The sequence below is a fragment of the Nanorana parkeri genome, unplaced genomic scaffold (assembly GCF_000935625.1).
Source record: "Nanorana parkeri isolate BGI_ZX_2015 unplaced genomic scaffold, ASM93562v1 scaffold785, whole genome shotgun sequence".
NCBI lineage: Eukaryota > Metazoa > Chordata > Amphibia > Anura > Dicroglossidae > Nanorana > Nanorana parkeri.
In genome coordinates, this window is record NW_017307053.1 from 371,819 (window position 1) to 385,061 (window position 13,243).

At 36.6% G+C, this 13,243-nt stretch overlaps 1 protein-coding gene across 1 annotated transcript in view; it reads right to left on the reverse strand.

The window, feature by feature from the left end:
- The window catches only part of COL9A1 (collagen type IX alpha 1 chain), a 125,631-nt gene that overhangs the window by 34,806 nt on the left and 77,582 nt on the right, over positions 1-13,243 (reverse strand). Inside the window, exons 26-29 of the mRNA XM_018564831.1 lie at positions 10,793-10,837; positions 9,039-9,092; positions 8,578-8,631; positions 387-440 (exon numbers count right to left, since the gene is read on the reverse strand). Of these exons, the coding sequence (XP_018420333.1) occupies positions 387-440; positions 8,578-8,631; positions 9,039-9,092; positions 10,793-10,837 (207 nt within the window). The remainder of the gene's footprint in view (positions 1-386; positions 441-8,577; positions 8,632-9,038; positions 9,093-10,792; positions 10,838-13,243) is intronic.

Sequence of the window (13,243 nt, forward strand, 5' to 3'; positions counted from 1 at the left end):
TTCTTGTGCCCTTGTGGAACCCCCCCCCCCCCCCTCCCTCATGATTTAAATTCCTCCTGAACAGTGCATTCTTTCACATAGGACTGTGTATATGCCCTTCTGTTACTGCTGTATAAATAGTGGCTAGTCTGCAGTGAATGAGGCTATTCATAGCTATGCTCATTAGATCCAGACATAGAACATCTTTTACTTTTCTGTTCCTCGCTACATTTTGTTCTTGAAAAAGAATCATGTGGTTTCTCTATAAAATTTGTACCTAATTTCATTGTTAGTTCGTTTGGGTTTGTATGCATGTGCATACAAAGATCATGGTAAGATAATGGAATATTATATATCATAATGTGGGTTTACGATTAAGTAAGCAGGCATTTAAAAATGTGACTTACTAGTTTCCCAGGTGGTCCAGGTGGGCCAATAGGACCTGCCTCTCCTCTGCCACCCTTTATAAGAAAATAAACAAATGTCAGATACAATAGAATGCATACTGTATATAGGCATACATCTAGCACTATGAATTCTAATAAAATGAGCACTTAGTAATTTCAATACAATGTCATTTACATTAGCTTGTAATTAATTACAGCCAGTTCTCCAGCTTTGTATGGCTTGAACAGTACTTATTCACAACTGAACATTTGGCACTGCACTGGATCATTTAAGATAATTTAACTGTATTAAATTACATTCTCAGGCTTTAATAAGGTCCAGTGCAATGTTAAAACTCCAAATAAGAAGTGATATTTTACTCTTCTCACTGCTGCAAATTGCTGCATGCTTAAATCCAGTTGGACATAAATATTGTTCTTCACACATCTCTAAAATAAGCCTAACTTATATATTTTATATATTTTTATCCTTTTATATTACAGAGATACAGTCATGGCCAAAAATATTGGTGCCCCTGCATTTCTGTGAGATAATGCACCACTGTTGCAATTACAAATGTTTAGGCATTCTCATGTTTATTTCTTTTGTTTGTATTGGTATGACACAAAAAAGTAGAGAAAAAAAGTGCCAAATCTGACACATTCCACGCAAAACTCCAAAAAGGGACTGGACAAAATTATTGGCACCCTCAATTAATATTTGATAGCACAGCCCTTGGAAAAAATAGCTGAAATAATTGGCTTCCTGTAACCATCAATGAGTTTCTCATTTGTCAGTTTTAACAAACTCCAAGCTGGCTTTTTTATGTTTCTGTGTCAGCAGTGGAGTCCTCCTGGGTCTCCTACCATAGCGTCCCTTTTCATTCAGATAGTGACGTATAGTGCAAGCTGACACAGTTGTACCCTGTGCCTGAAGGTCAGCTTGAATTTGTCTGCAAGTTGATCAAGGGTCTTTATCCACCATTCGAACAATCCTTCATTGCAATCTTTGATCAATTGTTCTCTTTCATCCTCGAGATTAGCTACAGTGCCATGGGCTGTAAACTTCTTGACAATGTTGCGCATAGTGGAAACAGGAACATTAAGATCTCTGAAGATGGACTTGTAACCTTGAGATTCTCCATGCTTTTCCACAGAAACTTGGAATGCAGTTATTTCTTGCAATTTGTAGAAGGTGCCAATACTTTTATCCAGTCCATTTTTTGGAGTTTTGCCCCAAAGGATTTGGCTTTTTTTGTCACTTTTTTGTGTCGTACCAATACGAACAAAATAAATAAACATGAGAATGCCTAAACATTTGTAATTGCAACAATTTTCCCCGCAAGTGGTGCAGTGATTCCGAGTGGTGCATTACCTGACAGAAATGAAGGGGTGCCAATATTTTTGGCCATGACTGCATCTGGGAGACATAAAATGGCACCCTGAAAAAAATAAGCTTTATATGTCCTAAATTATCCTAGTTCTCAGAAAATAAGGGTGCATACAAAAGCGAGTGGTAGTCAAATTCTTCTGCACTTGTTCTGCAGCTGCTTCTTCTATACAAATGAGTGTCAGCAATATACTCCAGCATTTATAGCCTCACAGGTAACTCATTCACATTAATGAGTAAACTGTGTGGCTATAAATGCAGAGGTATGTTCCTGATACTCATTTGAAGTAAAAAAAACTGTCTTGGAAACATCTTCAACATTACAGAACATGTTTAGCTGACAGCAACCATGACCTGGATAAATGCGAACCCTCACACAGGGTGCACCAATATGAGCAGAGAAGATCAAGACCTTTCCTAAATATTATAGCATTTTCTAGGCTACAATTTGAGGTATGCAATAAAAAGGCCCACTGAGGAAACATGTCCTTTGCCCTGTCTCCTATCCCTGTTATCCCTGTTATTCTGAAACCTCTAAGTAATGCTTTATTGAAGATTAAATATGCACTTTATTGATAAATAGCTTGTTTGAAAATAATACAAGTGATTATATTATTCAAGCAGTAATAGTTTCATATAACCCTGTATACTTATGCGTGTGTCAGGTATTTTTGTTTTCTATCATCTCTTATTCGAGTTTAAATGTTATCAATGACAGATGAAGCAGCACATTTAAATTACGTATTGTCAGAATATAGAATATTACATATATAAAGTATTTCACTCATCTGAATTGTGCTCATGTTATAATTCTAGCTGGAGGTAGAGTTATCCTGTGAGGGTTTGAACATAAAACCTGGCAGTGGTTAGAATGGTTTGTCATCTAAAATATATAGCAGAGCTTGTTATAGTGAAACTAGTAGCAAGTTTAGGATGATCTGGGATTTAAAACTTCATCTGTACCATTTTTTGAAGTTTGGGAGAAATAAATAACTAATAAAGGTAATGTGTAGATGAGGGGTCAAATAAAATATATCTTTCCAAAATCTAAATAGTACAGTAGTTTTAGCATTTATCGTTACTTACTGCTGCACAATCACTTCCTTTCTTTTGCTTTAACGCTTCACATATGAGCTGTCTTGTTCTTATATACTGTATCTGTCACTGCTACAGACCTCTGTAGAACTTTTAAAAATTCAACTGACAATATGCAAGTGTAATGGCAGCTGATGAAGAACTCTGCTGGATGTGCTTTTTATTAGTAACTTCAGTCTAAATCTATTTTTTAAAAAGACTATTATTTGTCATTAAAATGATATTGGCTACATAGAGGCATTACTTTTTTAATGCAATGGGATGCTACAAGTTTCCTTTCTGAAGTAGTAAAGTATTTGTGATTTCAATAGTAGGGGAAATGTGGTAGTATCACTTAGATTAGTTTGGGTAATTATAGACATTTCTAAACAGTATACAACTGCAAACATTTAGCCATACGAAAGGCATTAGACAACAATGATACTATAATGCTGGTCTGGAAGTCCACTACAAATGTGGAAAACTGTCCCTGAATTTCATATGTAAACCCTCATGAACACTTGCTTTCTTGGGATCCCAGGAAACTGGCTTAAAAACACCTGTGGCTTTGTATAAATTATTAGAAGAAGTAAATGAGGTTAGCACTGTGCTTTCTCCAATTCATAAAAGGTTTGGCAACAGTATTTTGGCTGTACATTTATAATCCATGACTCCAAATTCAACACCAACGATTTGGGACCACTTTCTTCCAAACTTTATATTATCCTAGTAACTTTAGGGAGTTAAGCTATGGGAAAGTTATATTTAATTTGGAGTAAAGTTTTGTTATGCTAAATGGAACAGAAAGCAAGCTATGTAAAGAGTGGGTGTAATGACACAATCACTAAAACCTAGGGACAAGGCTTACATCACTTCTCAGCTGTAATGTCCCTCTTCCCCGGAAAACAGCTGTGCACATTACACCTCACTTTGGAAGGAAATTCAAGAACACCTGCAATTGAAGAGGCTCTAAATGCCAACTCCTGATATTGTTATTAGGATCAACAAACAACAATAACAAATAAACAGGTGTTCTTTATTTGCATATTGCCATTTGATGATGATTGCTTGAACCTAACAAAATTCATGGGTTTAGGGAACAAACAAGATATTCCCAAACTGAGTAACCAGCGACAGTGGATTTTGTATGTAGACAATAGGCTATGGGTCACAAATATGCAGCTTGAGGATAGATTACTAAAAAAAAATGCAAATTATTGTTAACTACAGAACAGACAGGTCTATGTTTACCATAATATGTTGCCTGTGGGCCACTGCTTAGGACAGAAGGGAAAGGGTAGAGTAATACTAAGCCTCCAAATCTACAAACTTCTATAAAGTTTCCCCAGTTTTGTGTAAACTGGCACTTGTGGCTACTTTCAGCAAGAAAACTGTAGGGTGAGTAGCTTCCAAGGAATGTTTTAGCGAGAAGATTCACAGTAGTTCAGGAAACATTAAGCCATCTCCCCTTTCTCTTATTTGGTGCCCTGTACATTGATAGGTATTTCTGCATATAAGGTAGAGAGCATGCTGCCTCCAATAGCAAATTCTATCATTATTCTCTACTAAAAGAATCAATGGACTCAAGGGGTGGAGCTTGTAGAAAGAAGCTTGTAGAAACGGGTGTCATCATTCAGTTCTGTCTAGAGCATCATAGTGTTAAGTAGGGATGAAATTCAGGAATTGTGCATGTTCGGCATTTGACTACCAGGCAAACAAAATAGGCAGAGTGGTTGCTCGTTGTACATGCGACTGCAGCAGCAGGAAGTGAAACCTATAGTAGTGGTATTACTACAACTGTTATATGTGACAGCTTTCAGCTCTGGTTGTGTGGTGACCAAAGGGTTCTGGTATGGATTCTGGGGGGGACTCTTTTGTCATTTGTTTTTTGGGTGCCGGTCCCCCTTACAATCCATGTCAGTTATGCTGTAGTTCATTCTATACATTATACAGATGCATTATTTCCGGCACAAGTTTAGGGCATCCCCCAAGTATGTTATTTGAAGGAATTTTTCATTTTAATTTTTTAATGTTTCACTTCACTTTAATGTTTTCATTACAGGCATTATTAAAAGAGATGCTCCTCCTAAATTTTTTATTGAATTGGTACATGGCCCCCAGGGCAATGCCCAGCTCCATAATCCTTTGTTTGACAACCCCTTGACAAATTACCTTTACAATGGCCAAAAATGATTTTAAAGATTCAGTTCCTATTGACTTTAATGGGGGTTTAATGGGGGTTTATATTAATGTTCAGAACTTTGGTGCAGATTGGTGAACCTCTTGCAAACCAAACCCAATTTGGCTTCCCACTAATGTTAAAATATGGCCTTGAAGACAGATTGAAAAAAACTGTCTGTTCTTAAACTATTAGCTTACCTTTCTGGGAATGCCATTTTTCCACTGACTTTACATGTGAACAATGTATATACTGTATGTTCTAGTGAACTGAAACGTTTCCTTCAGAAATGTTGGCAATGTTCAATGCTTAACTGCTTTTGTTATTGCTCTTAAGTATGTCATCCAGCTATTGCAAGTTATGCCCCAATTACTTGATGTTACTCTGTGATTCTGAAGATACATATACTGTACATAGTTAAAAGGTGAATTAAGTTTTCTTTAGTTAATGAGGTCAATATGTCTTGTAAGAGCTGTGAAATTAGAGCTGTTGGTACTGTCACTGGCCATTCAGTGGCAGCAAAATTACAACAGGTTGTTTGTTTTGCAAAACTAATGATGAATTTCTCTGCATTTTAAAGATATATTTTAAATTAATTTTGTTAAACTAAAATCTTTACCTACCTGCTTTGTTTTGAAATCTATAGTTAAGAAACTACCTAGTTGGGTAATTTTGTTTGAGCTATTATAGACAATGAAAGCTGTTAGAATTTCCCTTGGGAATTTATAGTTAATTTTTCTAAATGCATTTAGATAGACATGTGTATGTGAAAAGCATAATGTGTGTATTTTTGTCAAAGGACAAAGTCACATTGAAAGTCACTATCGTGTAAATAATGTAAGAAGTCTGCACCCCCGCAAATAAATAATAGTTTCCCAATAAGCCTAGCTTCCTAATTATTACTATTAATTAAGCCTTCGATGTTCTCTTCCTGACAGGTTGAGCCTTACAATAAAGGACTATCCAGCTGTTCTAGGTCAAGAAGCACCCACATTCCAGACTCATTATGAAAAGTTTAATCTTCTTAGCAGCAACAAACATGAAGCCATTACTTGGTTTGGCATGAAGATGAAATAAATCAGAATTTACAGTTGTTCCTAACAGATGGCGGTATAGAAATAGCACTGTAAAAATAAGTAAACACCAGCATATGTGATTTATGATAAACATATAACTTATGCAAAAAGCTGGTATATATGCATACTATGGCTTAGGATATGTTTATGTAAGTTGTAGATTTTTACAAATTCTGGGTGTGATTCTCAATACACAGATTAGTGATCAGCCCATGATCTGATCTAGTGGTCCACCTTTATATTGGGTAGGGGGGCTTCTCTTTACATATGTGTAATATTGTATATTTAGTATTTTTAGTTTATATTAATATCTGCATTAACACTGACAATTGTATTGAAAATATTCTTTTATTTAGTTGATTTTATGTTTTTTTTATTGCACTTGCATTGTGGTGAACAGAGGTCCAAAAGATCCCTTTACTTATCCTATGGGTCAAATAGTTATCAACTTGCAGATAATTTATCAAAACAGGTAAGTAACATAATTCGACATTTCAACAAAAGCTTTTGTTGGATGCCAGTGTAGAATAACTATGTGCCGATCAGCAATGGGCTGTTTTTTTAAGAGTGTCCATTTTTGGGGACCTGCTTCATGAACCATCTATGCCATAATAATGAGCTTACAAGCTGCTAATAATATAGCAACGGTCCTACAAATTAACAACCCTCTGGCTAAGGGAAAATTCATAGCAGATGGTGGAATAACATTTACATTTTCGTTCCTCTAGCCATTTAGGGTTACTCAACAGTGAAAAATCAACAATTTTGGCACCTTCAATTTGAATGTGTGCAGTAAGCTGGATAAAGGAGTGAGCTCTTGACACTGCTCTGTGCCTAAACACTGCATATAATTATTCAATATTAAACCAGACACTGTCAGGCTTGGCAGTAACATGAAACTTCATCTAATTAATGGACTGCTGTATGTCCAAATGTTCTTATAGGGCTAAAAGATTGTCTTTAAATTCTTCTAACTATACAATTTTAATTAGAAATATAAAATACAGTTAAAATATAGAAATAGGTATAAACTGATTATACCAGTAACTATTTGCATAGTAAGCAATCAGTATGTATGTAAACCCAGGCCACTGGGTTTACTGGTAATAAACAAAGGTAGATTACACTGGGGAACATTTTTTTTTTCTGTTGCATGAGATTTTTCAGCTGATTCTAAGAATTTTTTTCAATTCTGATTTAAAATCTGAAATTAGTTCTCCTCTACATGCTCTAGTTTTCATGAAATTTGAAACGTGTGGTTTTCGCAAAAAAAGGACACCCATCGCTATTTACACTAGGGATAGCTTGAGAAGATAACTATGAAGTTTTCGTTATTAGCATGCTGTTGGCTTTTTGCGATCTTGGGTGCAACATGAGTGTCAAGCTCCATTTCCTGAATACTCACTTTGATCAATTACTCGAGAACTTTGGGGCTTAATGATGAATAGGGAGAGCGCTTCCATCAAGACCTCATCTTTATGTTGAAATATTTGTTAATTTAAAGTAAAAAAACCATTTGTGCATGCTTATATTTGACTATAATGGATAAATGTTTAAGATTTGACAAGTGGTGATACATATTTTACTCCAGACAAGTGATTTTTTTTGCCTATTTTTAAAATTGCATGCATAATGTGATGAATTTACACATTTTTGTGAATAAATAAAGAATGTCTTTGCCAAGACAGTTGTTTAAGATAAACCATGTCCTGATGCGGGAGGTGTCAAAATTTCATTACAAATGTAAATGTTGAATTGCAAAAAATCTAGAGCTTACACAGAAAAACTAACTACAGATTCAGCACACTCAAATTAGTTATGAACAAGTGCTGGCATCAATGCAACAAAAACTTTGTTCCCCGGTGTTATTTATTCATGGTTGAGTATATGTGGTGGCGTCACAAGGGGGGTGCGGGGGGTCCAGCCCGCACCCGGGTGACACCATTGGGGGGGTGACACCAAAATGACTGACAGTCATTTTGGTGTCACCCCCCTCTGAAAAGTCGGGCGCTCGGTCATGAACCGAACGCCCAACAGTATCAGGAGAGAGAGGAGGGGACCCGGTGTCATATAGTATCCCACCGGGTGACTGTCCCCTCCTCTCTCTGCCGGCATCCATCACCAAGTTCTTGGTCAGACATCTGTCCACCTATTAGCAGCCTAAAGATACATTTTTAGGCCTTGAAAAGCCATTCTATTTTATACACTACATGTCATGAACACAGGATGCATGGTGTAAACATTTTGTTATTACCACAAAATAAGGCTGAATGATTAATGGGGGTTGATTAATGAAAGCAACATGGAATCAGATAACAGTTTTTCTAACTTCAGTAGGTGTTTTAACTAGTAGAATAGGTTAATATACAGTACAAGATTAGAGTCAGTAAATATATCTCACTCTCTTCATTCTGTAATTTGTTGTTCTTTAAAAAAAAATACTTTTTGCGAAATAGAATAATGTTTTTAAGATAATAATTTTAATCCACTTACTGGAGGTCCAATAGGTCCTCTTGGGCCAACTTCACCTTGTGGTCCTTGATCACCCTGTTTTTCACAAAGCAGAAAAAACATCCCAAATTCAATGCAATATTTGTTTTTATGGCAATTGCACAGGAGACACTTCAGATTATAATATTTTTACAAGCATCCTTTCCTATTAATACATTCAGAAACAAAAAATAAAAAAATAGCTGTATAACTGTCTTTTGTGGCAACTGTCTGCCAGGGGATTTCCTCTGACACTGGTGTGATTTCATCTCACTATTTGTTGTTCCTCTGGACCAGGAAGTAAAGGGAAGTCTCCCCAACATGATATACAGCCGATGGCAAATAAATAAAACTGTAACAGGGAATTTAACCATTTTCATATTTAAACAAAACAAAAAGTTGATCTTATATTTGGAAAGATTAAACAACAAAATCATTACAGGAAAAAATAAATGAAATCTTACAGGTTTACCAGAGTTTCCCATTAGGCCAGATACACCTGGGGTGCCAGCATTACCCTAAAGAAATAAAGAAAATAAAAAAGCAATAGTTTAGCTATCAAAAACTCAAAGTTTTACATTTCTACTTAGAACATGTGACATTCTTGAAGTGTTTTTCTTGTTGAAGTTAACGTATTGTGGGCATGTTGGAGTCAAGAGATAATTTTATGTAGGAAATACTAATGAGCAGTGATAAGCAGCCCCTTAAGACCCACTTTGCTGGCAATGCATCAACTCCTGCCCTGCAATACATTTTGTATTATTTGATAGTCCATCTACAAGAACTGAACTGGTAAAGGGATCCTTAGAAGACCGCCTATCTTTTTGTTCTAACAGCTGCAAAGGGGAGAACAAAATATAAAGTGCAGTCACATATTTTTGCCTGCACATACCTGAAGTCTCCAAGACCTTTCTGCCATAGCCAAATCCCAGGCCTCACTCCTTTCTACCTCCTGAATATTCCTATTGGCAAGTGAGGATACTAATAAAAGTGACTGGCTGAAAGCTTAGAGTTTGGTAGGTTACTGCAGGTATGCCTGCACTTCATACCTGCAGATGTCCCCACCCCCCTTTTCCCCAGTGAACTTTGGTGCATTGCATGTCCATTAATTATTATGTCGCAGTACATATAGTTTATTTGGTGAATAGTAGAATGCGTAACTGTCTTGACTTTGTTTGGCCATTTTTTATTTGGCGCAGATTGTGAGGTTTTTTTTTGTGTGGAAAGTTACACTTGGGTTTTTGTAAAAGTTGGTGCACTAGCCGCATCTTTCTTTTCATACCCTTCACATCCAACTATTATTTGGCACATCCACAAAAGCAGGATTCTGTGCTGTAATATGGCGCACTGACAATGGTTTATTTGGCCCAGTATCTTTAAAGGAGAATTATGGGGAGAGTGAAATACACTCTTCCCCATAATTAGAGCCGATGTGTGACACTAAAGTTGTCACATGTCAGCTCTATTGATCGTGAATTCAGGGAACACATGCTGCTGATCGCTGAATTCCAAATCTTCTCCCTCCAGAGGGTGGTGAGAGGCAGAGCCAGCTGTCAATCAGCTGTCAATTAGCCAGCGCGATGAATCCCGACAATATTGTTGGGATCTGTCCCAGCTGCAGCACGGCTCTGCACTCTCAGCATATAGCGGGCAATAGCATGCTATATACTGAGTTTTGGGTCACAGGAGGACATAGTATATGTCCTCCTGTGATCCTATAGAGAACTATGGCCATAAAAGGTTGGCCCATAGTTCTCTTTTAAATAATTCCACCCTAAAGTGCATTACATTCTCACTTGTCTCTATTTTTTTTATTGTATCCAATATTTCTGTATTTTGTGTTGGTGCAGAGCTTCTCATATCCAATTTATGGCATCTGAAGGAGTCAGATGGTAGAATCAAGGTTCATATATGCCCATACCTTCTCTGTTACCTCATCTTTTACATTAGTCTGATAGCACGAATAATTACAGGGAAATAAGACAATAAGCAGGAAATTAGATTTGGGGGAGTACCATATATAAACTATGAATATAACACCCCCGGTGTTCCCGTGGTTGAAATAAGACCACATTTAAATTTTCTGGTAGGAGGTCAAACCTGGCTGACAGCTGAAGTGAAAAGATCATTTTTAATAAACGTTAACAGAACACCGGCTTGTGCAGCACTTAGGCATTTTATATAATTATTTAATGAGCAGCTTTGTTAGCATTGTTACCTTCTCTCCAGCACCTCCCTTTGCTCCAGGATTGCCTGGCAAACCCTAAAAATACATAAAAAAGTAGTTCAGATTTATACACATGTTTGACAGAAATAACCTAATTTACCAGCCTATGTTGATTATCACTTCCATGCATTTTAGGAAAAGATTGCAAATTTAAAAAAAATCAACAGTTCCGCTTTTATGAAAAGAAAATGGAGTATGAATTATAATGATATCTGCCACACATTACAAAAGCTGTTCAAGTGTAAAGGACCAAAATATGGCATGCATAGAGCTGCACACCGAGGTTTGTAACATATTGTTAATGCCATCCTTCTAATTATTAGATATTATTGAGGATGAACTTGTGCTGTTAACATCAAAGGGTCCCTTTACAAAAGAACTAACTGTACAACTGAAAGACGTGGGTCATATGTAATCAATAGGGTAGGGATCATGGCTTTACAGGATCCGCACTGCATACAGCCTAATGGTGTACAACTGATTGTAACAAACTGTGCATATTGTATATGTATATTCATCCCTTGCTAAATGTTTTCTAGCTATTATTACTGTTTTGAGCTAACTCCACATTCTTTCTTATATTACAAATAATTGTTAAAGTGGATGTATCATATATATGTTTTCATGTTAAGTGAATATATACCAAGTAACGTGTGGCTGTAACACTTGTGGCTATTTATTACCTCACAAAGAGTTCTTTCCCTGGCAATGATTTACTCTGTGCACTTCTAGGTTGTGTTAATGTCTGACACAGATCAGCTCCCTGTTGTAACCCCTCACCTTGTGACTTGCTACATAGTTACAATGTTACAACCTGAGTAATCACTAGGGGAGAGTAGACTGACTGAGGAAATGCTTCCTCCAGCCTAGAGCAGACTGATGACATAATCTCAGCATCTCAGCCTAGGCAAAGTCACTTGACTGAAGTTCACAAAGAAAAAGTATACTGTTGGTGTACAGTGTGAAATGTCAGCAATGTATTCTTGTAGTTTATAGAGTTTAATGAAAGCTCCACTGTAATAATGCTATTCTAATATTAGTATTATTATTCAGGATTTATATGGCGCCAACAGTTTGTGCAGCGCTTTATTGTAATTAGTGCAGGTAGCTCTTTACTTTATGCATTAGCTATACATATATACTGTATATATACATTAAATCTGTTATCTCACACTGTTACGACTTTGAACAATAGTCCTGACATATCTTTGATTATATTTTAAAATGACTAGTCTATGCCTAATCTTTTTAAACAGCAATACTGTTTTCAATGCAATGGCTGTATGAAAAAAATGACTGGTGATCAAGCCTCTGTGAATTCCATTTTGCACGAAAGCTTAAAACCTTCATATTCTGGAACTGTCTAAATGATAGGTATAATTATAACTGCTGTTATACCTGTATAGGTGTACATTTTAATAGCAGCTTATTTATATAATGAACCTTGTTGTTAAAAAATAACAGCAAATGAGAAGCCTTTTTAATTGCTGTCTGTGTCACTGGGGACTTTAATGTGAAGCATAACTGGAAAGAATGGAATAGATTTGTATGGCGGGCTGGCAGGCAGGTTATGGCGGCTTAGATGGATGAGGCTAGTAGCGGTGTTTTGTATAGACTCAAGAGGGAACATATGGTTTATTAGGATGCCAAATTGGAACATTTTGCAGCAGTTGAAGTGAGACATGATGAGTGGCATTAATTAGACACTTACAACAGGCTCCGAACATGTTTTGCAAGAAAAGATGGCAGAGTACAGTGATGAATGAAAGACTAATGAATAATTTTAAATATCATAGATACACTTTCTTAATACAAACCCAGCATTGAATGATCATGCCATGCTCTGAGCTGCTTACCGGGTCTTTTTAATTTTAATAGCTCTATATTACTAATCGATTATGTATTACAATGACAGAGGTACCAATGCCATAAAAGAATAAACTAAAAAAATATTTTATAATAATAATGAATTAAATAAAATAATTGACATGAACACAAAATACGACAAAATAGTGTTTTTTTAACAATTCTTTAAAAAAGTCAATTATTAGTGTATTTTTCGCTCCATAAGACGCACTTTTTTCCCCCCAAAAGGGGGGCAAAAATTTCTGTTCGTCTTATGGAGCGAATCCCTATCGCCCGACGTCCGGGAAATGCAGTTTCGGGTGCCGGGCAAGTAGTTCTTTGACCAAGGATGGTTTTGGGAGCCGATGGGCCCTATCCACGATATATTCAAGGGTGGTAGCAAGGACTTGAGCAGATTTTGTACATAGGCCCGTAGTTCTGGAGGGGGTATGTTCTCCAGGGACTCCACGTAATTTAACATTGTTGCGTCTCGACCTGTCTTCAAGGTCCGCTAATTTCACAGAGAGCGCTCTCATGGCAGATTCGTTATCTTTGTGGGCATCCACAAGATCATTATGGGCCTCAGCATATTCCCCC